General features: G+C 43.5%; 1 protein-coding gene across 18 annotated transcripts in view; it reads left to right on the top strand.

Annotated features, from left to right (window-relative positions):
• The window catches only part of MAGI1 (membrane associated guanylate kinase, WW and PDZ domain containing 1), a 648,444-nt gene that overhangs the window by 578,606 nt on the left and 44,694 nt on the right, over window positions 1-25,144 (top strand). For all 18 annotated transcript variants that reach the window (XM_059161447.1, XM_059161442.1, XM_059161441.1 and 15 more), the window contains one exon: window positions 24,299-24,330. In XM_059161447.1, the coding sequence (XP_059017430.1) occupies window positions 24,299-24,330 (32 nt within the window). The remainder of the gene's footprint in view (window positions 1-24,298; window positions 24,331-25,144) is intronic.

Here is a 25,144-nt window from a genome sequence, read left to right as displayed (position 1 = left end):
GGTTATGGGTCTGTTCAGGCTTTCTATTTCTTCCTGGTTCAGTTGTGGTAGTTTATATGTTTCTAGGAATGCATCCATTTCTTCCAGATTGTCAAATTTATTGCCGTAGAGTTGCTCATAGTATGTTCTTATAATAGTTTGTATTTCTTTGGTGTTAGTTGTGATCTCTCCTCTTTCATTCATGATTTTATTTATTTGGGTCCTTTCTCTTTTCTTTTTGATAAGTCGGGCCAGGGGTTTATCAATTTTATTAATTCTTTCAAAGAACCAGCTCCTAGTTTCGTTGATTTGTTCTATTGTTTTTTTGGTTTCTATTTCATTGATTTCTGCTCTGATCTTTATGATTTCTCTTCTCCTGCTGGGCTTAGGGTTTCTTTCTTGTTCTTTCTCCAGCTCCTTTAGGTGTAGGGTTAGGTTGTGTACCTGAGACCTTTCTTGTTTCTTGAGAAAGGCTTGTACCGCTATATATTTTCCTCTCAGGACTGCCTTTGTTGTGTCCCAGAGATTTTGAACCGTTGTATTTTCATTATCATTTGTTTCCATGATTTTTTTCAATTCTTCTTTAATTTCCCGGTTGACCCATTCATTCTTTAGAAGGATACTGTTTAGTCTCCATGTATTTGGGTTCTTTCCAAACTTCCTTTTGTGGTTGAGTTCTAGCTTTAGAGCATTGTGGTCTGAAAATATGCAGGGAATGATCCCAATCTTTTGATACCGGTTGAGTCCTGATTTAGGACCGAGGATGTGATCTATTCTGGAGAATGTTCCATGTGCACTAGAGAAGAATGTGTATTCTGTTGCTTTGGGATGAAATGTTCTGAATATATCTGTGATGTCCATCTGGTCCAGTGTGTCGTTTAAGGCCTTTATTTCCTTGCTGATCTTTTGCTTGGATGACCTGTCCATTTCAGTCAAGGGAGTGTTAAAGTCCCCTACTATTATTGTATTATTGTTGATGTGTTTCTTTGATTTTGTTATTAATTGGTTTATATAGTTGGCTGCTCCCACATTGGGGGCATAGATATTTAAAATTGTTAAATCTTCTTGTTGGACAGACCCTTTGAGTATGATATAGTGTCCTTCCTCATCTCTTATTATAGTCTTTGGCTTAAAATCTAATTGATCTGATATAAGGATTGCCACTCCTGCTTTCTTCTGATGTCCATTAGCATGGTAAATTCTTTTCCACCCCCTCACTTTAAATCTGGAGGTGTCTTCGGGCTTAAAATGTGTTTCTTGGAGGCAACATATAGATGGGTTTTGTTTTTTTATCCATTCTGATACCCTGTGTCTTTTGACAGGGGCATTTAGCCCATTCACATTCAGGGTAACTACTGAGAGATATGAATTTAGTGCCATTGTATTGCCTGTAAGGTGACTGTTACTGTATATGGTCTCTGTTCCTTTCTGATCTACCACTTGTAGGCTCTCTCTTTGCTTAGAGGACCCCTTTCAAGATTTCCTGTAGAGCTGGTTTGGTATTTGCAAATTCTTTCAGTTGTTGTTTGTCCTGGAAGCTTTTAATCTCTCCTTCTATTTTCAATGATAGCCTAGCTGGATATAGTATTCTTGGCTGCATGTTTTTCTCGTTTAGTGCTCTGAAAATATCATGCCAGCTCTTTCTGGCCTGCCAGGTCTCTGTGGATAAGTCAGCTGCCAATCTAATATTTTTACCATTGTATGTTACAGACTTCTTTTCCCGGGCTGCTTTCAGGATTTTCTCTTTGTCATTGAGACTTGTAAATTTTACTATTAGGTGACGGGGTGTGGGCCTATTCTTATTGATTTTGAGGGGCGTTCTCTGAACCTCCTGAATTTTGATGCTCGTTCCCTTTGCCATATTGGGGAAATTCTCCCCAATAATTCTCTCCAGTATACCTTCTGCTCCCCTCTCACTTTCTTCTTCTTCTGGAATCCCAATTATTCTAATGTTGTTTCGTCTTATGGTGTCACTTATCTCTCGAATTCTCCCCTCGTGGTCCAGTAGCTGTTTGTCCCTCTTTTGCTCAGCTTCTTTATTCTCTGTCATTTGGTCTTCTATATCACTAATTCTTTCTTCTGCCTCATTTATCCTAGCAGTGAGAGCCTCCATTTTTGATTGCACCTCATTAATAGCTTTTTTGATTTCACCTTGGTTAGATTTTAGTTCTTTTATTTCTCCAGAAAGGGCTTTTATATCTCTCGAGAGGGTTTCTCTAATATCTTCCATGCCTTTTTCGAGCCCGGCTAGAACCTTGAGAATTGTCATTCTGAACTCTAGATCTGACATATTACCGATGTCTGTATTGATTAGGTCCCTAGCCTTCGGTACTGCCTCTTGTTCTTTTTTTTGTGTTGAATTTTTATGTCTTGTCATTTTGTCCAGATAAGAGTAAATGAAGGGGCAAGTAAAATACTAAAAGGGTGGCAACAACCCCAGGAAAATATGCTTTAACCAAATTAGAAGATATCCAAAATCGTGAGTGGGGAGAAAGGGGATAAAAAGAGGTTCAAAAAGGAAGAAAGAAAAAAAAAAAAACAAAAAGAAAAGAAAAAAAAAAGAAAAGAAAAGAAAAGAATTTTTTAAAAAAGAAAACACCTAAGAAAAATGTAAAAAAGAAAAAATATATATATTAGATAAACTAGTAAAAAATCGTTAAAAAAGAAAAAGGTAACAGTTAAAAAAAAAAATTTTACCCGAAGGCGAGAAAAAAAAAATGAAAAAGAAAAAATTAAATTAACTGCAAGACTAAAAAAAATCACAGGAAAAAAGGCATGAGTTCCGTGTTTGGCTTTCTCCTCCTCTGGAATTCTGCTGCTCTCCTTGGTATTGAAACCGCACTCCTTGGTAGGTGAACTTGGTCTCGGCTGGATTTCTTGTTGATCTTCTGGGGGAGGGGCCTGGTGTAGTGATTCTCAAGTGTCTTTGCCCCAGGCGGAATTACACCGCCCTTACCCGGGGCCGGGGTGAGTAATCCGCTCGGGTTTGCTTTCAGGAGCTTTTGTTACCTGAGCGCTTTCCGTAGAGTTCCGGAGGACGGGAATACAAATGGCGGCCTCCTGGTCTCCGGCCTGGAGGAGCCGAGAGCCCAGGGCCCCACTCCTCAGTGCGCCCCCAGAGAACAGCGCCCAGTTACTCCCGTCTGCCTGACCTCCGGCCGCGCTCCGAGCTCACCGAGCCTGCGACCGGTTCAAGGTAACACCGAGCTGCGAGCTTACTGTCGGCTCTGTCTCTGTAGCCGGCTTTCCCGTTCCAATACCCGCAAGCTCTGCGACACTCAGACACCCCCGATCCTTCTGTGACCCTGCGGGACCTGAGGCCACGCTGACCCCGCGTGGGTTTCGCCCCGGTTTAGCCTCTGGAGCGATGTCCCTCAGCGGAACAGACTTTTAAAAGTCCTGATTTTGTGCACGGTTGCTCCGCTGCTTGCCGGGAGCCGGCCCCTCCCCCCGGGGTCTATCTTCCCGTCGCTTTGGATTCACTTCTCCGCCGGTCCTACCTTTCAGAAAGTGGTTGTTTTTCTGTTTCCAGAATTGCTGTTCTTCTTCTCTTTGATCTGCCGATGGATTTTCAGGTGTTTGCAATCTTTAGATAAGCTATCTAGCTGATCTCCGGCTAGCTGAAGCAGTCTCAGCTTGCTACTTCTCCGCCATCTTGACTCCTCCCTCGGGAATAGTTATCTTTTAAAAAAAAAAGATTTTGTTTATTTTAGGGAGGGGGAGAGACAGAGAGAATGAGTGTGTGTGTGAGAGAGAGAGAGAGAACAGGGGGAGGGGCAGATAAAGAGGGAGAGAGAGTCCCAAGCAGACTCCATGCTGAGCACAGAGCCTGACGCTGGGCTTGATCTCATGTCCCTGAGATCACAACCTGAGCAGAAAACCTAGAGCCAGCCTCAACCAAACTCCACCGACTGAGCCACCCAGGCACCATGGAAATGGATATGTTTTATATAGATAATAATAATGAGTCTAATTTATTAAGTCCTTCCATGTGTAGGCACCGGTCTAAGCTCTTTGTATGTGTTAATTAGATGGCAGGTGGTCAGCGGGAACTGAGACTCCGAGAAGGCTTGCAAGCATTAGCACTCGGGGCTGTCTGCTCTGCCCCATCGAGACAGCCTCATCAGGTTCTGAGGGGAATTACAGGGCCTCCAGCTAGCACAGAAGTATCTCATCTTTGAATGCTGGACTGACATTGTCTACGGAGCTTAATTTCAATTGTTTAATAATGTAAAGTATCCTTAATCCAAAAAGGGAAAGACACTTTAAACATGAGAATATTTGCCTTAAACTCTTATGTATATAAATTTATGTCTATTTTTATTTGTATAAATGTATAATGTGCCAGTAGCTATCAGCAACTTACAGTTTGGCAAAACTGTTTCAAAGGGAAGATGTTGACGTCTCCTTGGTGTATCGGGTTTGGTATCTCAAAGTAATAGACCTCCCTGCTTACCTCTCTGATGCTTAGCGTCCCTCACAGTTTTGGAAGTCGAGTCATCTTGACGGATCCAGCATCCCACCTCATACCTTCCTAGCTCTTAAGGGGCGCCTGGGTGGCTCAGTGGGTTAAGCCTCTGCCTTTGGCTCAGGTCGTGATCCCAGGGTCCTGGGATCAAGCCCCTCATCGGGCTTTTTGCTCAGCAGGAAGCCTGCTTCCCCCCTTCTCTCTCTGCCTGCTTCTCTGCCTACTTGTGATCTATCAAATAAATAAATAAAATCTTTAAAAAAAAAAAAAAAGTTGTTCATGTTAAAATTAGCAAACTCCCTAGCCCTTCCACAGAGCTGAACGGGGAATATTTGCATTCGCTAGTAAGGAGCCTTCTGGTCTTTATTACTTTTTTACAGTTTTAAGTAGCTATTTTGGTTTATTACCATGGTTTAAAATCATCAAGAATTTTATTTGAGAATTCTTTATAGAATGTTAGGTCACATTTATATTCACAGTGACATAGCAAGAGATCAGATAAATATAAAAGTATCTCTGTTTTGGTTCGGTCTTTCATTATACAACTCCTAAAAATGACCCCCCACTTTCAGCGTCTTCAGGAACTCAGGGTTTTGGTCTTAACAGTTTTTTTTTTTAAAGATTTTATTTGTTTATTTGACAGAAATCACAAGTAGGCAAAGAGGCAGGCAGAGAGAGAGGAGGAAGCAGGCTCCCTGCTGAGCAGAGAGCCCGAGGGGCTCGATCCCAGGACCCTGAGATCATGACCTGAGCCGAAAGCAGAGGCTTAACCCCCTGAGCCACCCAGGTGCCCCACTCTTAACACTTTTGAACCTGACTTTTGGTCTTAGAATTTTTAAACCTAAGCAGGCTTCGCTTACTTGTTCTCACACTTACACAGTATTAGACTTGATTGGATGGTTTCAGTTTTATTCCTGTTATAGTCGTGATGCATAATGCCCCCCCCTTTTTTTTTTGATAAAGGAGTGTCTCAGCCTCCTTGAAGGTAAAGTCAGTGCCCTGAGTTACTTGCTTTTGTGCATTATTTATCACCAATGTGTGTATGATTTCTAATTCTCATTAAGGAGTGGTGACATCCTCTCCCCTTTCTGGAAGAGTCTAAGAAGTTCAGGTTAGAATTCTTGGCATGGTAAGCAGAATGTAGAATTATCATTCTGTACTTCTACTGATGGGTGAATTTGAATGTGGAACGGTTGCTTTGTTTTCTCTTCTGAGGGGACCCGGGTATAGGCCCTGGGAATAGAGTAACACAAACAAGCTCCTGATTTCATGAAGCTTTTATTCTAGAGGAAGGAGAGATAGGGCAGAAATGAGCAGAAGAACAGGAAGCGATCAGCCAGAGATAATAAAGAAAACAAAATCAGGTAAAGTGAGAGGAAGTGGTGGGGTCAGAGTGAGAGGGCTCCTTGTGATTGGGCGAGAAAATCTGAGGGACCCCAGTGAAGGAAGCCACAGTACAAAGGGAGCCGCTGTTCCAGGAAGAAGGGACAGTGAGTGCAGGTGCCCTAAGGAAGAAATAGAACGGAGGGCCAGGGTGGCTGATGGAAGAGGAACAAAGGGCATCGGGGTGGTCCTCAGAGACTGTAGCCCAGGACCAGGAGTTCAAATTCCATTTTTATTGTGAGGACCAGTGTCAGTGAAGCAGGGAAGGGACAAGCTCTTGTTGACAGTTTTTGACAGTCCCTCTGCATATATGAATGGAGTGTATTTTGTAGAACATGTGTGGAGGAGGGAGGCCTCTCAGGGCCACGGCAGTGGTCTGAGAAGGGTGTTGGCAACTTGGACCAGAGTGACAGCAGTGGTGACAGAGGGAGTGAGGGATTTAGGATGGCTTTAGGAGAGTCAACAGGACTTAGGGGGCTGCCAAAGAGAGAGCCACAGACTTCTGTAAAGGGCCAGATGGTAAATACTATAGCTTCATGGGCTTGATGGTCTGTCCCCGCCACTCTACTCTGTCCTTGTAGAGGATGACACATAAGCAAATGGATTGCTTGTGTCCCAGGAAAACTAATGTTTGGTCCACAGGCTGTAATTTGCTGACCTCTCCTGAGGAAGGAAAGGAAAGGGGAGGAGCCCAAAATGACGGCCAGGTTTTAGCCTGGACACTTGGATGAACACAAGGGCCATTTGCTAGGATTTGGCTACTGAAGCAAGAGTGGGCAGACCTTGAGTTCAGGAATCCAGGGTTCTTCTCATGCACGTGAATTGTGGGATACTCATGGGACATCCAAGCGAACAGAAATATGGGCAGTTATCTGGGGTCTGAGGTTCTGTCATGGCGAGATTAGGGCAGGAGAGCACCACTTGGGAGCTGTTTGTTCCATCAGTGAGTGCATTTCAGAGTGTGAACTGTGCATAGCTGTTTTTCTTCTCTGTTGAATTTCGTAGTTCAAATAGTATTTGTGACAAGGTGCTTCTCAGCTGAATCATTCCTGGTCTTCTCAGTCAAGAATGGAGCACATCCTTTGTGCAAGCTCTAAGATAAGGAGAGAGAAAACAAGGGTACTCGCACTGTAATTAGGGAGACAAGATTAACACATGAATTTTACCAGCAGTAACACACCACAGTCGGAATTTGTGGCACAGATGTGGGTAACAGGTGACTCGGCAGGGAGGGTGACAGCAGAGCCTTTTTTGTCTGACATGAGGCTAGAGCAGTGTCTCAACCTCAGCAAGACTGGCTTTTGGGGCCAGATCATTCTTCGTTGCCAGGATCCACTGGGTGCATTGTAGAATGTGTAACAACTTCTCTGGTCTCTACCTAGTAGATGCCAATATTATACCCACCACACCCCACCACACTCCAAATTGTGACAACAAAAAAATGCCTCTAGATACTGCAAATGACCCTTTGGGGGCAAATTTGCCCTGTACCAATATGATTGGATTAGAGCTCAGAAATATAAAAAGCGTTTGGGATTGCAAACCGGCGGTCTGTGGGCAGTATTCCATCTGACCCACTCATGTGTTTTTCAGTAGTCTCGCTTTAAATTTCTTAAAAATGTGAGTGCACTTACTCGGCACCAACAACTCCAGCTTGCACAGTCCTCCGTTTCCCTTGGTCTTCCATCCGGCCTGGCACACTCGGGCCCGCGCCTGCGCACAGCCCACCGGCCGCCGAGTTTGAGACCCAAACGCAGTGAGCGCGAAGACGCCCACAGGGTGCACAGACTTGCCGTGGACGCATTTTCTAGGAATCGCCTTTTGCCGTCATCGTCTCAAAAATTCTAGAAACTGGTTAGCTTTCCTTTCTTTTAGGTTGAATTTATCCTTTTCTTTTTTTCCCCAACCAAAGAAACAAAGTATCTTCAGACCACTTTTTCTTAACTTTGGAGTTAATTTTCTTACTATCTTACTTGGGTTCCATGTGAAAATTAATGTATTAGTTACTGCCTCCCGTGTGACGGACGTGATCGTGGTAGCTTCTCCCTTCTCTGATAATAGTTCTGGGACCTTACTGCAATGAGTTTCTCTTTACCGCAAGAGGCATCTTCCTAGCGTCTTCCCAAATTGCTATGTAGGGCCGAGTATTTACTCTAGGTAATACTTTTTTCACCTTCCTTCATTTCCCTCAAATTAAATCACACTTTCTTTACGACCATCTGGACTGGAGTCGTTGACACGGTTCTAACTGAGCCTGTACCTGAAGTTTTAAATACCCTTACCTGGTATTTCTCCGGTTTATGTTCCTGCTCAGATATTAGTCACGTCCCCTGTATGTGAACATAACCCAGTTGGGTTCAGAAATCTTGGTAGAATCTTAATGTCTTTGAGAATAGCCCTGGGCCCTTAGGAGTCTTGAGTTTCCACTGGCAACCTGGAACATGCCTCTTTTCGTGCCACCTTGTTACCTGGGTTTATTTCATACTCCTGTTCTTACTGTGTTTCGAATATTCTCAATGTTTTTTGTTTCTCGCCTTATGCAATCAATGCAGTTCATTCTTTCTTTCATCCGGTGAATCTCAGCCCTGTGCTAATCTCTCATTATCAATAAATGACAGGCAAGTGAATATTTAAGATACACTGTGGTTAATCACACCCTCCCCATTTTCTCATGGTTAATTCTTTTTCTAGTAATCTCATTGGATAAATTACCTTTGCCGTGAAAAATGCTAATGTATCTTTTTATCGTGATTTTCATATTTGCGGCAAAATTGTTTGAAAGATCTTTTGCCCGTATCATAGAGCAGCAGTGATGATCGTCAGAGAGCTGCAACATGGACTGGTTATAAGACTCTGAAATAGAGGGACTCCCTTTCTGTCCCTTGTGTAGGCTATCAACTCGCCTAATGCAGCAACCTGCACTTGTGTTAGACTTGTATTTCGGCAGTTGGTAGGTTCGAGGGCTCTGGCACGCTGTATTATCTAAAAAGCTGTGTTTTAAAAAGCTTTTGTATAGTTGCATAAACACTAATCAGTTCTTTAAAATCATTTGAAGATAGCTGGAATTAGGTCAGTGCTCCCTTAGATAAGAGATGTATGTTGGTTCTAATTTTAAAAATGTTCTCTGTGATTGCTTGTGCCATAGATACCATGTGCCAAAGTGGAAAATGATTGCATTAAAAAATCACAAAATTGTCCATTGATTAACAGGATTCTTTGTAGTCTGCCCCCCTGCAGAGCAACTTTCACTTAGACGTGGCTATTGAAGAAGGAAGAAACAGTTGTTTTTACAGAGAGCACACACAAGCTGGTGGGGAGGAGGAGAGGGAGAATCTCCAGCACACTCATACTGAGCACAGAGCCCAACTCGGGGGACTTGATCTCATGACTCTGAGATCATGGCCTGAGCTGAAACCAAGAGTCAGAAGCTTAACCGACAGAGCCATCCAGGGTGCTCCAGAAATGATTGTTTTTTTTTAATCTCAGAATTTCTCAAACTATGCAGTGTTGAGGTCATGGACTGGGTAATTATTTTCCTGGGCATCACAGGCTTCCTGGCAGCTTCCCTGATCTGTACCCACTCAATGACCGTAGCAGCCTCTCCTCTTTCATGGGAGTCTCCAACAGTGTCTTCAGACCTGGCCAGTGTCCCCTGAAGAGCAACATCAACTTTGTTTGGGAAGCACTGCTTTCGTCCTTTTTTGGAGTGCTAATGAAATCAGTTTGTAGATTACTTTTGGTTGAACTTGGTTGGAAGAAATTTCCTATGAGAAGTCCCCATTTCTTCTCAGTCATTGCTTCTGCTCAGGAACGGAAGTAGCGGTATGGTCCGTTGTCAGAATCGTGCTTCTGTCCTCTTCTCTATCACTAGCTAGTGCATCCCCGTCCAGCTGTGGGCCTCTGCATTGCCATCCAACTGTACCTTCCCCAGCATTGTCAGGAGGACGGAGCAAGAGGAGGGCTTGTGGTAGCTGCAGTGCTGCTCTGTCCTGATGGACGCTGCTCTTGGTCCTGCACATTAGATAGAATTTTAGAGAAAGGAGGTGGAGGACTTACTCAGCTGGTTCTGCGTCTCAATACTTCTGGCATAATTTTCTGCGATAGAGAAAAGATAAAGGAAGGCGAAAAGGAGGAATGCCAAGGGAAAAAGTAGCTGGGGATATGTTCCTTCCTATGAGCCACCCAGACGCCCCTATCAGTCAGATTCTTCCATGAATTCTTTGGTCTTGAGAATGTTAACTCCACTAGCAAGGGAAAAGTTGGGTGAGCCAGCATGGGGCACCCCAAAATACCCATGGCGGATTTCTTGTATGTGAAAAGCAGTCTCAGAAACTTCACGATAGCTTTAAAAAATTCTTTTCCAATGTGTCTTCTTGCCTGAAGTTCTCTATCTGAGTTGACTCTAAGCCTGATTAGAGCAGTAGGAACCAGCCAGAGTCAGATACAAGAGGAAGCAAAGGATCCTGGTAGTCAGTCCCCACTGTGAGAAATTTTTTGAGTATCTTCCTCCCTGAAAATACTTCCTGGGTGAGGAACTATTTCATTTCCAGTGTGAATTTCTGTTACTTACCCTTCCTTGCCATAAATGCAAAGTATTCCTTCAAGGTAGGACCCTGTGATATATCCTGTTCCCAGATAAAATATTTCATTAAATAACCTTGCAATTCTTGAATTTTTCCCTACGTCTTAAATGTACTTGACCTGTAAATTATTTCTAATTGAGATTCATCCTGAGTGGGACAGTATGTGTGTATGTTGGGGTGTGTGTTTTGGGGGAGGTGGGGAGGTGAAACAGATTCCCATATTCTGCCTTTAAGGAAATGCAATCGGCAAAATGAGTATTGAGTCACGGAAACCTGAAATCTAATAGTTGAACAAGGCCTAAATTTCCGCTACTTCCCAAAGCTATATGGGGCAGCAATTCATTAGAAATTGACAAAGTCAAGCAAACAGCTTTTTTTCTTCGTAATTCACATAATCGCTTAGACGGGTTCAGATATTGTTTCAGCAAGAAGATTTTAAAGACATCTAATATCGCCATGGGAGATGAATGGAGCTGTTCATCACATGTCCTTTGCTCTTTGGAAAAACCTGACCCTTCAGTAAATGGCTCTGTAGGTCTGACTTCCAGACAGTTTGAATAATGTAGTGCTGCAGGACTCCCAAGTCGGATCGCCTTGCTGTTATTAACTGTGACCTGTGTTTTCCGAAGCTAATACAGTTTCCTAAATTTAAGAGATTGAGGTAAACTTTGATATGGTGCCGGCTGCCTTCAGTCACAATTAAGCAGTGTGGTAATAAAGTTAATTGAGATGACCAAATTATAGATACCCTTCCAGAGCAAATGGGAAAATCTCCCTCCCATTTTGCAGAAAGTACGTGGTGACAGAAGAATGATTATCACATCACTAAGTCTGTTAAAACTGCTCAAAAGATTCATGCATTTAGCTGAAGGAAAGGACCTGAAATATTCCTTTTTGTGGGGAAGGGGAAGGCATCTGGCATCTTTTAACCCAGTGTTGGCATAGAAGTTGCTTTTCTAAGGAAGGATGTAAAGGTACCCTTAACTGAAAAATTACTGAGATTGGAAGAGTCCCTGAGAACAGATCATTTGCTGGAGCTGAGAGCTGTGGGGTCTGAGGTTTCTTTGCGAGTCTGCAGTTAATTCTGAGACCAGAGCCATCCGTTGTGATGGGAATTTAGAACACAAGGTGGCACAAGCGGGACCTCGCTCTCCCCCGTGCAGGGAGGCAGCCGTGCGTTGAGCAGAGCCTGGCAGCTCAGCAGTCAATCAAGGAGCTGCCCAAGGAGCAAGAGCTGTTAAGCAGTCACAGCAGCAATGACACGATCCAAGGGAAGACCGAGCTGTCCCTCCCTTTGCCTCATCAGCCCTTCCTGCTGCCTGCAATATACAAATGCATTTCGTGAGCTGTGCACAGTCACATGTTCATCCAGGAGGTATTTGCCCACCTGGGGACCAGGTACTGTTTTAGGGCTGGACTCCAGTCCTACAGTCAGATAGACCTGGTCCATGAAATGGAGACAATAAGTAAGTAAATTACAATGATGAGCAATATGGACAATAGACAAGTAAACAGAATAATCTGAGAGAACCTCAGGGTCTGTGAAAACCAAGAAACTGGTCTGTGTGAATAAAGTATGATAAGAGGACTCACCTCGAGGGCGCCTGAGTAGCTCCATGGGTTAAGCCTCTGCCATCAGCTCAGGTCATGATCTCAGGGTCCTGAGATCGAGCCCCACATCAGGTTCTCTGCTCAGCGGGGAGCCTGCTTCCCCCTCTCTGAGATCATGACCTGAGTTGAAGGCCTTTCTGCTCTGCCTACTTGTGATCTCTCTGTCAAATAAATAAATAAAGTCTTAAAAAATAAAAAAAAAAAAAAAGAAGGAAAGAAAAGAGAAGAAGAAGGCTCACCTCAAGGGGTGCCTGGCTGGCTCTATCCATAGAGCATGCAACCCTTGATCTCAGGGTTGTGAGTTTGAGCCCCCGGGGCAGGTGTAGAGATTGCTTAAAAATAAACTCTTAAAAAAAAGAAGAAGAAGGCTCACTTTGGATCTGCTGATGGCATGGTTCCCTGAATGTCTTCTCAGGAATAGTGCCATTCGACGAGAGCCCTAAGTGACAAGAAGCCACCCGTGGAGGTCTGCAGGGACAGTGTTCCAGGCAGAGGGCACAGCCAGTGAAGACGTTCAGAGGAATGGAAGGAATTAGTCCAGAAGTGGAGAGTGCCAGGCTGGAGGGTGGGCAAGGGGAAGAGTAGTAGGGAATGAAATCACAGGGGCAGGCAGGTGGGGAGCGAGGAACGCCTCGTGGGACACGGAAAAGAGCTTATACTTCATTGAAACTGTGTTGGGAAGCCACAGAAACGTGTATCCTGCAGTCCATATAGTCTGATTTATGCTTCGGAAAGATGTTTCTGGCCTCTGTGTGGATAATAGATTAAAGGGGATGAAGAATAAAGCAGATACCAATTCTTAGGGTTTTTTTTGTTTAAGATTTTATTTATTTATTTGACAGAGAGAGATCACAAGTAGGCAGAGAGGCAGGCAGAGAGAGAGAGGAGGAAGCAGGCTCCCTGCTGAGCAGAGAGCCCGATGCGGGACTCTATCCCAGGACCCTGAGATCATGACCTGAGCCGAAGGCAGCAGCTTAACCCACTGAGCCACCCAGGCGCCCCAATTCTTAGGTTCTTAATGGTCATCTAGCAAGAAAAGGGGTTGCAGCGGAGATGGACAGACATGAATGGGTTCAGGATGCATTTTGGAAACCTATATGGTAGGAAAGAGAAACCTCCAAAAGAGCCTTAAATTTCAGGGGTTTACTGTCCTATTAGGTTAAAACAATTCAGGAAACTCTCCTGGATCTCTTTGTTGGTCCTGTGCCTAACTTACATGGCTAAAAATAAAGCATCCAGGATAAAAACCATCCTAAAAGTCAGTAACCCTGTAGAAAAGGATCCTGGCTTTTTTTTTTTTTTTTTTTTTTTTTAAACCTAGAAACTTCTCAGCACCAATTACAGTGATAGGTTTCCCTTTGGGGCCAGTGGCCTTAAAATAAGGGCCTACCCAGCATTCTGTTTGTCCAACCTAGAAAAGGAATCCTTATTGGTTTTTTCTTTCAATGAGCTATTTTGAACTATTCTTTCATAATCCTCCCTACACATCCTAAGCAGCTAAAAGTGAAACTTGGAGCCTTACAGGAACTGCCTTGGAACTTCAGAGTTACAAGTAGCGTCTCCTATCCCAGGGAGACCTCAGTGATCAAGGGGCATAAGGGGGATGGGTAACAAGGCCAACCCTTAAGCACGAACGCAAAGAGCCATTCAGATTTGAAATCCAGGTGGTAGGAAAGTCAAGCTCTCAGTCTGGCAGGCAGAGAGTCTGCCTCAGAAGTAGAGGCATTTCTAAACTAAGATAAGACCATACACCTAAACACTCAAAGGACAAATATTTCCAACCTACATGGAGTGAGAGAGCTTCCCTGGAGCCACCTGAGAAACTGACTTAATTCCACCCCTAACAAAGTAGACCTGGATAGGAATATTCTCTGGAGAAGAAAGATTGGCCTCATGGTACATCATAACAAATTAATGGTCTTTTTCAGTTGACAAGTTCTTTTTCTTTCCCCTTCTGGAAAGAAGACGCCATAACTCACTCTACTCACTCCATCTTTTTCCCGCACCCCATTTTTTAAAAAACGTCGTGTTATTACGTAGTGTTGGAATACATATGCAAGGTAGAAAAAGCTCCTGCCTGCTTTGAAAACCGTACTTCATCGAGCTTGGCGATCAGCCAGCCTGCTAGTTGTGTAGCTCTGAAGACTTGCTTCATTGCCCCCAATTCGGAGACCCATCTTGTTATATTTTTAGTATGCATAGCCCTGAATGATTAATGATTCAAGTACTATGACTTGGGGTAAAATATCAGAAACCAGGGGCGCTGGGGTGGGTCAGTCATTAAGTGTCTACCTTCAGCTCCGGTCATGATCCCAGGGTCCTGGGATTGAGCCCTACATTAGACTCCCTGCTCGGCGGCAAGCTGCTTCTCCCTCTACCACTCCCCCTGCCTGTGTTCCCTCTCTGTCAAATGAATAAATAAAACCTTTAAAAAAAAGTCAGCGACCATGTTAAGAATCTGATTGGCTATGCCTAGACTCCGATGCTATCTCTAGAAAGGGAATTCTGTTCCTAAACCCACATCACAGTTACAGGCTCAAGATACTTTGACCTGTTGACCTGCAGGATGTTATCCATATATCCCTGAAGCTGTAGGCAAAATTTTTATGAATGTACTTTTATGTGTATATACCCTTTCCTAACGGGACGCAATCCCAAATGGATTAAGCACCTCTGAATGAGGCTATGTAGTTCAACGTTAAAAAGCCCAGTCTTGGCATTACACCAGGTCTGCTCTCCGCGGCTCCCCTGTGTGACCTTGGCCATGTTACTGAATTGTCAGTGCTCCAGTTTTCTCATCTCTAAACCAGGGATGATCTTAGTACTTAACGCAGACAGCAGTTGAGAAGAATGAGTGTACGTCAGCCAAGGCAAGCTCTCCGTTCTTGTTAGTTCACTCTACTCTCAGCTCTAGCTTCTGCAGACTCTGCCCCCCCCACCCTTTTTAAAAATACACAAATGAGAAGAGAAACCAAGTTTTTGGCCCTTTGTGATGTTTTGGGGGAGAAACAACAACAGCTCTATCTGTGCCGTTTCGTGGACACCGTTTGTGACGTGACCATTTATCTCTCACAATTGTACTTGTGAGTGGCTCCAAAGTATTAATGACTTTGGGTCTCTCCTCACCTGTGCCAGTTCAAGGCTTACGACTTTGAGGCGAAAGGCCCTGTAAACTATTAGCAGCCAGCAGACTTGCAAACCATTTATTTTCTCTTTGGGACATATTTATCAGGCTGTACGTACTGTGTAATTGAAGCCGACCTCTCTGTCCCCATAAAGCTGTGGAACTCTGTTCTTCTCAACAGATGCTACACGTGACACACCTCAGAGCTACTTACTCCATGCATCTGGGGTCCAACCATCTCTCTAAATTATGATGGCCGGGGGAGCCTGGGTGGTTCAATGGGTTAAACCTCTGCCTTCGGCTCAGGGTCCTGGGATTGAGCCCCACATTGGGCTCTCTGCTCAGCAGGGAGCCTGCTTTCCTCTCTCTCTCTCTGCCTGCCTCTCTGCCTACTTGTGATCTTTCTCTCTCTCCATTAAATAAATAAATAAAATATTTTTTAAAAATATGATGGCCAATATTTCATGATGGCCATTCTTAGGTCACCAAAGGAGAGAACGTCTTCATCTTCTTGGAGACGTTGGGTCTGATGCTCTTGTTCTTGGCAGCAGCTATCACATTTGCCTTGAGATATGATACCGCAGGGTCGAGCATGGGATTGGACCCGAGGAAGAAGAAGATACAAAGCAAGCATCTCTAAACTAGAACCATTTTTAAAATTTTTGCTTCATGGATTCAATTTTATGATACACGGCATTTGCAAGGTCCTTCAGTAAGAAGGTACTCTAGTTGAAACTTGGCCTTGGGGTGAAACTGGCGCACTGATTTAGGTTTAAAAAAAAAAAAAAAAGAACTTTGAAAAAGCTCATCATCATTTTTCAATCAAGCATCCATCATCACATATCACTGCCACCCTCCTGACCCTGTGATTAAATGCCAGCTCTCCTTCAGGGCTCATCCCCACCACCTACTTCTTCACATCGGATTAGCTTTCTTTGCTCGTGCTCCCCAGAGCCATCATACTTCTTTCCGGCACGGCGCTTAGCACTGACCACGCTCAATTATCACTGTTGAGCATTTTTTTTTTTTTTTTTTTTTTTTGGTAAGACCGTCTATGAACTCGTCCAGGTCAGGGCCAAGTCTGATTTACCTTTATCTCTTCAGCCGTGCTTCGGGAAGCGTATGGCAGAGCTCAATAAATCTTGTATGGGTGAGTAGTCACACAGATGGTTCCTTCTCATGATTCAGGTCTTAGCTCAGATACTGGCTCTTCAAGAAAGAGGAGCTTGACATCCCCCACACCCCCCATCCCGCCCAAGGGTAAACTAGCCGTGCATCCCAGGCACAGCCTATTCCACATTCCTGCTTCGGTTTTCTTCACTGAAGCTATTCCTCTGAAAGTATTTGCTAAGTTGTATATGCTCTGTTTTCCCACAGAATGTGAGCCCTGTGAAAATAGGACCTTGTAGATCTTACTCATTGCTTTAATTCATGCCAGCTCTTGGCACATAGCAGGACTTTAGTGCAGTATGGTGAAATGAGGGAGTGAATTTTCCCTAATTTCCTTCCAGTCCCCAATGGAAAAAGTTAGGGCTGAGTCTTCTACCCCTTTTCAGTTTTCTGGTCCGTCTTTAGCATTTTATCAGTCGGGAAGTGCAGTTTAAATTTAATCACGGTTTACATGTTTTGTATTAAACAAACCAAACAAACAAAAAATTGGTAGAGATGATGTGGGTGGCTTTTTTTTTTTTTTTAAGATTTTATTTATTTGAGAGAGAGAGAACGCCTATATGCACAAGTGGGAGGGGAAGAGAGAGAGGGAGAAGCAGGCTCCTCACTTAGCAGGGAGCCCTATGCGGGGCTCAATCCCAGGACCCCGGAATCATGACCTGAGCCACAGGCAGATGCTTAACAGACTGAGCCACCCAGGCACCCCGTGGGTGGCTTTTGTAAGAAGGGATACTCGCGGGCGCCTGGGTGGCTCAGTGGGTTAAGCCGCTGCCTTCGGCTCAGGTCATGATCTCAGGGTGCTGGGATCGAGTCCCACGTCGGGCTCTCTGCTCAGCAGGGAGCCTGCTTCCTCCTCTCTCTCTGCCTGCCTCTCTGCCTGCTTGTGATCTCTCTCTGTCAAATAAATAAGTAAAATCTTTAAAAAAAAAAAAAAGAAGGGATACTCGCCATTAATGTTAGTTGCGTTGATCACTAGTTTGCGGTGAAGTAATAATCACTTCTGCATGGCCAAGGGAACCTTACACCTTCCTGTACCCCTCCATCTGTACCTCATGTATCCCTTAGTATTGTGATCCATCCTCGTACTGTCCCCTTCCCTCTCCCCACCCATAAAAGCATTACCCTGCTGGGTATGTGATTCCTTTATGTGGCAACATTTTGTCGGTAGATATTAATGCAGTGTCCCACTTCAAAAAATTTTTAGACGTGCCCTTTAAATCTTCCCAAGAAGGAAGGAGAAGCAAGCAATGAAACTTTTTCTTCTTGATCTTTCTCATTACCCTCTCTGTTTGCTGATAAGGTATTTTATACTCTCTGTCCTTATTAGAGACCCAAACAGTGGAAGTCAGCCTCACCCCAGGAGTTACATCTAACACCATACCCATATGCTTAGACAAGCTGATTTAATCTGATGGTCATAGAACTCAGTAGAATTGGCTTTGTAGGGTTACTGGTTAAGGTTTCAGAGACTGCTTGAAATTGTTTACTTCTGTTCCTCTTTGCTTGAGAGAGGCTCTAACAGCTTTTTCTTATTCTATTTTCAATCAAGGCCATGGCCCAGGATTTATAGCACAGACACTCTAGTAGAAATGGTAGTCATTGAGCCAAAAGGGAGCTAGAACAAATTCCTGTTATTTTTTAATCTAGCACTGCACTAAAACTAATAAATACTTACCATTGTCCAAGCACACTGTGTAATGCTTCTCTGTTTATAATTGTACTTGTATGTAAAATCTGAAAAACTTGGCAAAGACTGAGAATAAGAATATGAATCACATATTAATCCTAGCATTCAGAAAGACTATTTTAATACATGTTCTTTAAGTCTTTGGGTGTGTGATGTATGTGTGCAATATATACGTATACCTTTTTTTTTTTTTTTAAGATTTTAGTTAGTTAGTTAGTTAGTTGTCAGAGAGAAAGAGAGAGAGCACACAAGCAGGCAAGAGAGGTAGGCAGAGGCAGAGAGAGAAGCAGGCTCCCTGCTGAGCAAGGAGCCCCAAGCAGGACTCAATCCCAAGACCCTGGAATCATGACCTGAGCCAAAGGGCCAAAGGCAGTGGCTTAACCCACTGAGGGACCCAGGTGTTCCACATATACCTATTTTTAAACAATGAGCGTATATTCTTTTTTTTTCTATTTTTTTTAAAGATTTCATTTTATCTATTCAACAGAGAGAGACTTTGAGAGAGGGAACACAAGCAGGGGGAATGGGAGAGGGAGAAGCAGTCCTCCCCACCAAGCAGGGAGCCTGATACAGGACTTGATCCCAGGACCCCTGGGATCATGACCCGAACTGAAGGCAGATGTCCAAGGACTGAGCCACCCAGGCACCCCATGACCTTATATCCTATATATAAAGTTCTATCCTGCTTTGCACATCTTATGTCCATCACTGCCTGTTTTAATGGATTCAGAATTTTTCATCTTGTTGCTATAGCAATATGTTTGCTTGGTCCTCTGTTCTTAGTTCAGATTTTTGTTTCCAAAACTGTTCCAAAAAATTGTTTCCAATTTTTATCTTCTTTAAAGAATACTGTGTTGAACATCTTTTTAGATAAATCTTTTTCTCTCTATTTCCTGAATACAAACTCTTGATGATGAGTTTATTGGGTTAAAATCAGCTGTAGTTTTCAAGTCCAGCATTTAGGATTATGTATTGATGTGTTTTAGAATAAGAAAGAAAGTTAGTGGGGTCTGAGATGCAAATGTGCTCAGGAGTAGTTTTATTCTGTTTGGAATCTATGAGTAGCCCCAGACCAAGTTCTTAGTCTTCTTTCCATGGCTTTCAGTGGTCTCCATGAATTAACTACCTGATTGCTTAAATCCGTGAATCTGTCAGTCTCTCTCTCTCAATATAGGTAACAGTTCCCAGCTCCTTGATCGTTGCATTACCTAATTCAACACCAGTGTTGCTTTCAATCAAACATTTTGCAATGCAAACTTCTAAAGAACTTCATGTGTTCAATGACATGTGGATTAGTGACATAGTGTGTGTTGGAATGCTAAAGAAGAAGCTAACATGATTCTATTCAAATGCTTAAATCTAGAGATCAAGTACAAAGCGGAATGAATATCACAAAGAAAAAATGTGAATTGATGGCATAGTACATCTTTATAACTTGTAGTTCCACTTTGCTTATGGCGGTGACATTAGACTTCACCCCTGGAAAGCCTTTTGCGTGATTTCTCTTCATTCCTTCAGTTGGTAAGGCTGGTTGATTGACATTTTCACTTGCTTTAACCTGGAGGAAGTTAGGTCCAAAGAAGCCTGATCTCTTTCCTACAACTCAGGCTTGTTCATGTCAGTTGTGGAAGGGTAGTGCCTGCCTTTTGTTTGGCTTCTCCTGGTAACACAGCTGAGCTGTCGATGTCTTCCCTGTGTCCCTTGAGTCAGCCTATAAACACAAGTTTTAATCTCAACAGTGGTACTTAAAGAAGCCATCCGTATACATTCATTTGGGGGGGGGAGGTTATCACTTCTCGGAGGATGTAGAGGTAAGTGATGGCTCTTGAGATTTTAAAGTACGGTAAAATGTTCTGCATTTTACTATATCCATCCTACATAAAAAGGCAGTATATGCTTTTCTTTATTGTGGTATCTATCGGTGTCTGTGTGTGTGTTCATAAATAAATAAAGCTTTTCTTGTTGTAGAAGTTACTAAAATAGGTAATAAAACCATCCATGATCCCATGAACCAAAGAACGCACTGTTTTGACATGTAACCTTCCAGTCTTTGTTTCTGAATGCATATATATTCTATTTTTACTTTTTTCACTTAAATTATTGCAGACAACCATTATAAAATTTCACCAAGAATAACATTCACCATTTAGTTCTAGGAGAACATGTTCAGTAGCATAGTTTATGGTTTTGATATTTAGAAGGAAAGAGTTCTCTTCCTGTTACTTGGTCAGATTCTAGTCCCTAGCACAGTCTTTGCCATTTGTTTTCTCCAAAAGGACATCTTCTTCACAGGATCTTGGGAAATTCAGGTACCAACATTTCTCGCTTCTATAAATCACACTTAGACTCACCTTTGAACTGTAAAGCTTTCTGGGACCCCTTTGAAATAGCATTTGCTACCTTCTAGACTCAAAGAGCAGACGGTACCATCCCTAGACTTTTTCTTCTGTCTCTTCTCGAAATTGCCCTTCCTTTCTCTGAAGGAAACAGGAGAGTCCATGAAGACAGGCGCCCTCTCTTCATCTGAGCCTTGTCTGTAGTATGTAACACAATGTATATAATACAAGCTTCCTGCCCCCCCTGGAGGCACGAAGTGCAATTTGTCCTGGGAAAAGCACTGTCTTGCTGGCAAGTGTGGGATCTTGCTGCTTTGTGTCACCCATCCAATGCCGGATCTTGGAAAATTCTGCTGCATGGTGACCTTTTCTGAATATTTTCCATTAGGTCTCCCAGCTGTTTTCAAACCATCTGAGTGGTTTGGCTAAAATACGTAATCAGGGGCTTTGTTCCAGCATTCATATTCATTAGATTTTAAGATTTAATGACTGTGTGGACTTAAAGCAGATCCTTGATTTCTCTTTTAAAAAGCACTCAAGTAGAGGCTCTCGAGTTTTGACATTCTGAATACTAATTTGTGGCCAGTTTTGGCTCCCATAAAAGGCTGGCTTTTTAAAAAGAAGGTAGCAAAGTGGAACAAATTGCTCTTTAAATTAAAAGAAGTTTTTCTTGTTTGTTCTAAAATACAGCTTGTGGTGTCTGTTGATTCGGGATCTTTTGGAATGTTGTATGAACTGCTTCCTCCGAGGAAGCCCACTGTAGCTGTCATCCAGCGTGCTATGGACTGTTTGGTTTTGTGTTGTTAATGGAGGAGCCATTCTTGAGTTAATGTTTACTTTTAGCTAGCTGTTTTTTTCTTGCCTCAGCAAGATAAAATCTGGTATTCTTTTTTTTTTTTTTAAGATATTATTTATCTATTTGACAGAGAGAGATCACAAGTAGGCAGAGAGGCAGGCAGAGAGAGAGGAAGGGAAGCAGGCTCCCCGCTAAGCAGAGAGCCCGTTGTGGGGCTCGATCCCAGGACCCTGAGATCATGACCTGAGCCGAAAGTAGAGGCTTTAACACACTGAGCTACCCAGGCACCCACAAATATGGTATTCTAGATAAAGGCTACATCTGCTTAAACCGGCCCCTCCCATCGCTGCCCCTCCTTGGCGGCTCATCAGTTTGGTGTGGACGGTCATGGGGAGTGGAGCCTGTGCAGGTGTTTGCGTGTATTTAACACCTGTCTCCACTTGCAGCATGCTGCCTGCGCTCAGCATTGTGTTTTGGAGACTGTCCGTGTTACCTGTAGAGATAACCTATGCCTTTTAACCTCTGCAGACTGCCTTACAGGTTCCATGTTGCCCAGTTTGTTTGGAGCCTCTAGTGCTTTCCTGCTTTCCTTTATACCAAAAGTGTGCAGTGAGCATCCTTGTGTCTGCACCTTTCAGCGGGCGAGTGCTTCTCTCTGATGGACAAAGACAAGGACCTTTATTTTATAAATGAAATCTTAAGAGACAGGGACAAAGATTTATTTATTCATTGAGCAAGAGAAAGAGAAGGGGGGAAGGACAGAGGGCGAGGAAGAGAGTCCCAAGGACACCTGAACAGGAGCCTGATGCGGGGCTCGATCTCACGACCCTGAAATCACTCCCTGAGCTGAAGCCAAGAGTCCGACCCTTAACTGACTATGCCATCTAGGCACCCCTAAGATGGTCAGTTTTATTCATGATAAGCAGAATATAGATCAAAGCCATTTTCCCCGACTCCTACCTAGTTGGATATTCTGGACATATTTTTATAGAGGGTCCCTGGGATCCTGGGTGAAGGCAAGTCTGGTAAAAGCTAACCACAGTGAAATGATGCTTCTTCCAGTCAGCTAGGAGGTCAGTCTGAATTAGAAAAACATCTGCATTCAAAGACGTAATAGTATACAATTTTGAAGTCTGTCCAGTGACCAACACTAAATAATAAAATAATAAAAAATAATAATAATTCCTAAGGGAATCACATTAATGAACACATAAAAGCACCTAATAATTTTTGAAGAATAATGACACAACCAAATTGCTCAACACTTCTTCTCCTCCATAGGTAAAGCATTTCCCCCTCCTGTGGTTTCCGTATGTTAGCATGTTAGGCAAATGACTTTCTCTAGTTAGAGGAAGGTGACTGTAACCCCTTCCTTTCTAAACAGTGTAAATTTGCAAGGTAAGGTGTCATGGTTGACATTTGAGGGGCCTACTCTGTGCCAGGTATGAGGCTTTCACATGTGTTGTCCTCCTTGTCCAGATTGTCCTAATCCTGTGACGTGAGCCTGACTCATGTCATAAACTGAGGCACTGAGGGAACCCACTGCAGGCTGCCTGTCTGAGTTCGCCCAACTTGAAAATGTAATACAGTCTCCTTAGATGTGGTCCTCAGACCTGTCAGAATGTCCTAGAAGATACGTGTATACTGCAGACTCCTGGGCCCTCCTCAGGGTGGGGTCCGGGATTCTGCATTTATAACAATTCTTCAAGTTCTCTGTATGTCTTCAGAAGTCTGAGAACCACTTGGCCAGACCATGGTGACCTCGTTTTGGTGATATGAGAAGCCTTGCCAGAAGAGTGTCCGCAGTGCCTTTGGGGACGAGTAATCCATGGCCAGTCATGCCTCACTTGCAGTGGGCACATTAGCAGTGCTCCCCTGATGGCTTCCTCCTACTCACCCACTTCCCTTGCCTCGTGTTACTTGTGCTGAACTTAGCACAGCTCACGGTTTGACAAGTCACTTCCCAAAGCATTGAAATCATCACACTACAGAGGGATCGTTTTCTAAAAAAGGTTGAAGTTGCCAGTGCAAAATCCTCAGATCCCAAGTATATCTTTGGTGCCCAGTCCAGATGGAATCCGTATTTTGCATTCTAACCCTCGCTCAAACCCAAAATAAAAAATAAATAAAAAATGAGAGGGCAGCTTGCAGAAATGATTACCTTTGAAACACCATTATATGCTTTTATTTTCCTTTCTAGCCCTCTTTTGCTGTACTCCCCAGTTGGCAGATTTCCCATATGTCTGCTCCTAATCGCTGCTGACTTTTCTAGAAGTGTGAGGCATTCACCAGCCCCTTCCAGCTCTCCCCCTCCCACGAAGGATAGGGTTCCGGAAGAGCCAGCAAAGATCAGTGAATACCTTATTCTCCTCTGCCTTTCTCATCTTCTCGCAGCTCCGTGAAATTTCTCATTCACTCCCCAGCAATCTCCTTTCCCCTTAAGGGTCTGACACCAGCTAGCGTCCTTTCCTAGCTAAATAGGAGTGTGCTTGGGTGATTGACATGCACAGAGAGGTGTGCCCATGATCTGGAGGGGGTCCTACACCAAGTTGAATTTGTGTTCTCTGCTGGCAAAAGAGCATCCTTCTTTGTTTTTGGTGTTCAGCTCATCCAAATAAAGAAGGCATTTCCTCTCCTGAAAAGCAGGGGTGGGGGAGAGGGAAAGAACCGATCCAAAAAAAAAAAAAAAGGAAAGAAAAATTTAATTTTAACCATGTACTCCTCTGCAACTAAATATACACCCCTTCCTCTGTCCTGATTGGTCCGCTTCGATTGACAAGTGGATCGTGTGGAAAGGAAATATCCTGGACTTAATTGTAAGTTAAGTCTCTCTTAATCCAGAAAAGCATTTGAGATTCTGTCCAAGTGTTCAATTTCCCAGGCCGCTGAGGTCTGTGAATTTCTTTTCCCAGCCTCCAGGCTGCTGCAGTACAAGCCAGCATAGCTAATGCAGATAGATCTCCTGCCTCTCGCTCTCCTCCTCCCTCTGCTTTGATTCGATATGAACAGCCCGGTAACTCCGATGCTGGGGAGAAATCTGACATAACTCTGCAGATGGCTAGGTTGCCATGAAACACCTGGGGATTGTTCTTTAAGGAAAAGGTAACATTTATATGCTAATGATTTCTTCCCCTCTTCCCTCCTTGTTGCATTTTTTCCAGGGTTGCCAGTTGCCAAGAAGAGCCCAAAGTCGGTAAGGACTTATCAGTTACTTGGTTCTTGTTGGGGGGTGGGGGGGGGGGGGACGGTGGGGCTGGTGTTGGGAAGGGACGCTGTCTGGCTTGACTTCACGAAATGTGTTTTAGAATAGGTGGGGGAGACAGTAGCCCGGACTCATTTTATTAAGTTCTGGGGGTCCTTTTGATAGAGACGGTATTGGGTTTATCTTTTAACTGTCTAGTGATTTGTGGGCATGCTGCAGAAGCCAGGTTAAAGAATGCATGTTTGGAATCCTCTCTGTATAAATGCATTACAACTCTCTTGCAAACGGATGAGTTTTAACTTGATACAAATGCTGTTGTTTCCTCTGGGAGGGGGGTGGGGGAAAGCTCCACCTGCTTCCTGAGTAGGGTTGCTCTTAACTGGTGTTTCCATCCCTTCACATGGGCAGATCTCTCCCTGAGCTTTCTTATGCTTTGAACGATGAATTATTTACAAAATTAAAAAGGCTGCAGGTTTAAAGAAGAATTGCCCTGCCCTGTATATATATATATATATATATATATATGTATATATATATATATATATCCATGCTCACATGCAACAACGTTCACTGCCCCAGCACTGAGAATAAGACATTTCCTTGCTGTCGAAATGTCCTTTGTTGTTTTGCTAGCTTTAGCAGCATTATGCTGCAGGTATAGGATTAAAAAAAAAAATCAATGTTTTGCTGTCCTTTCTAATCTGGTTTCCCTGAAGATGCATTACCTAGTTGACATGTTAGCTAATAGCTTAGAGGCTGTGGTGTTTTGCTTGGTGGTGTGAGCTTCTGCTCCCAGGGCACTGAC

The sequence above is a fragment of the Mustela lutreola genome, chromosome 2 (assembly GCF_030435805.1).
Source record: "Mustela lutreola isolate mMusLut2 chromosome 2, mMusLut2.pri, whole genome shotgun sequence".
Lineage (NCBI taxonomy): Eukaryota > Metazoa > Chordata > Mammalia > Carnivora > Mustelidae > Mustela > Mustela lutreola.
This window is presented reverse-complemented; position numbering and strand designations above follow the sequence as displayed.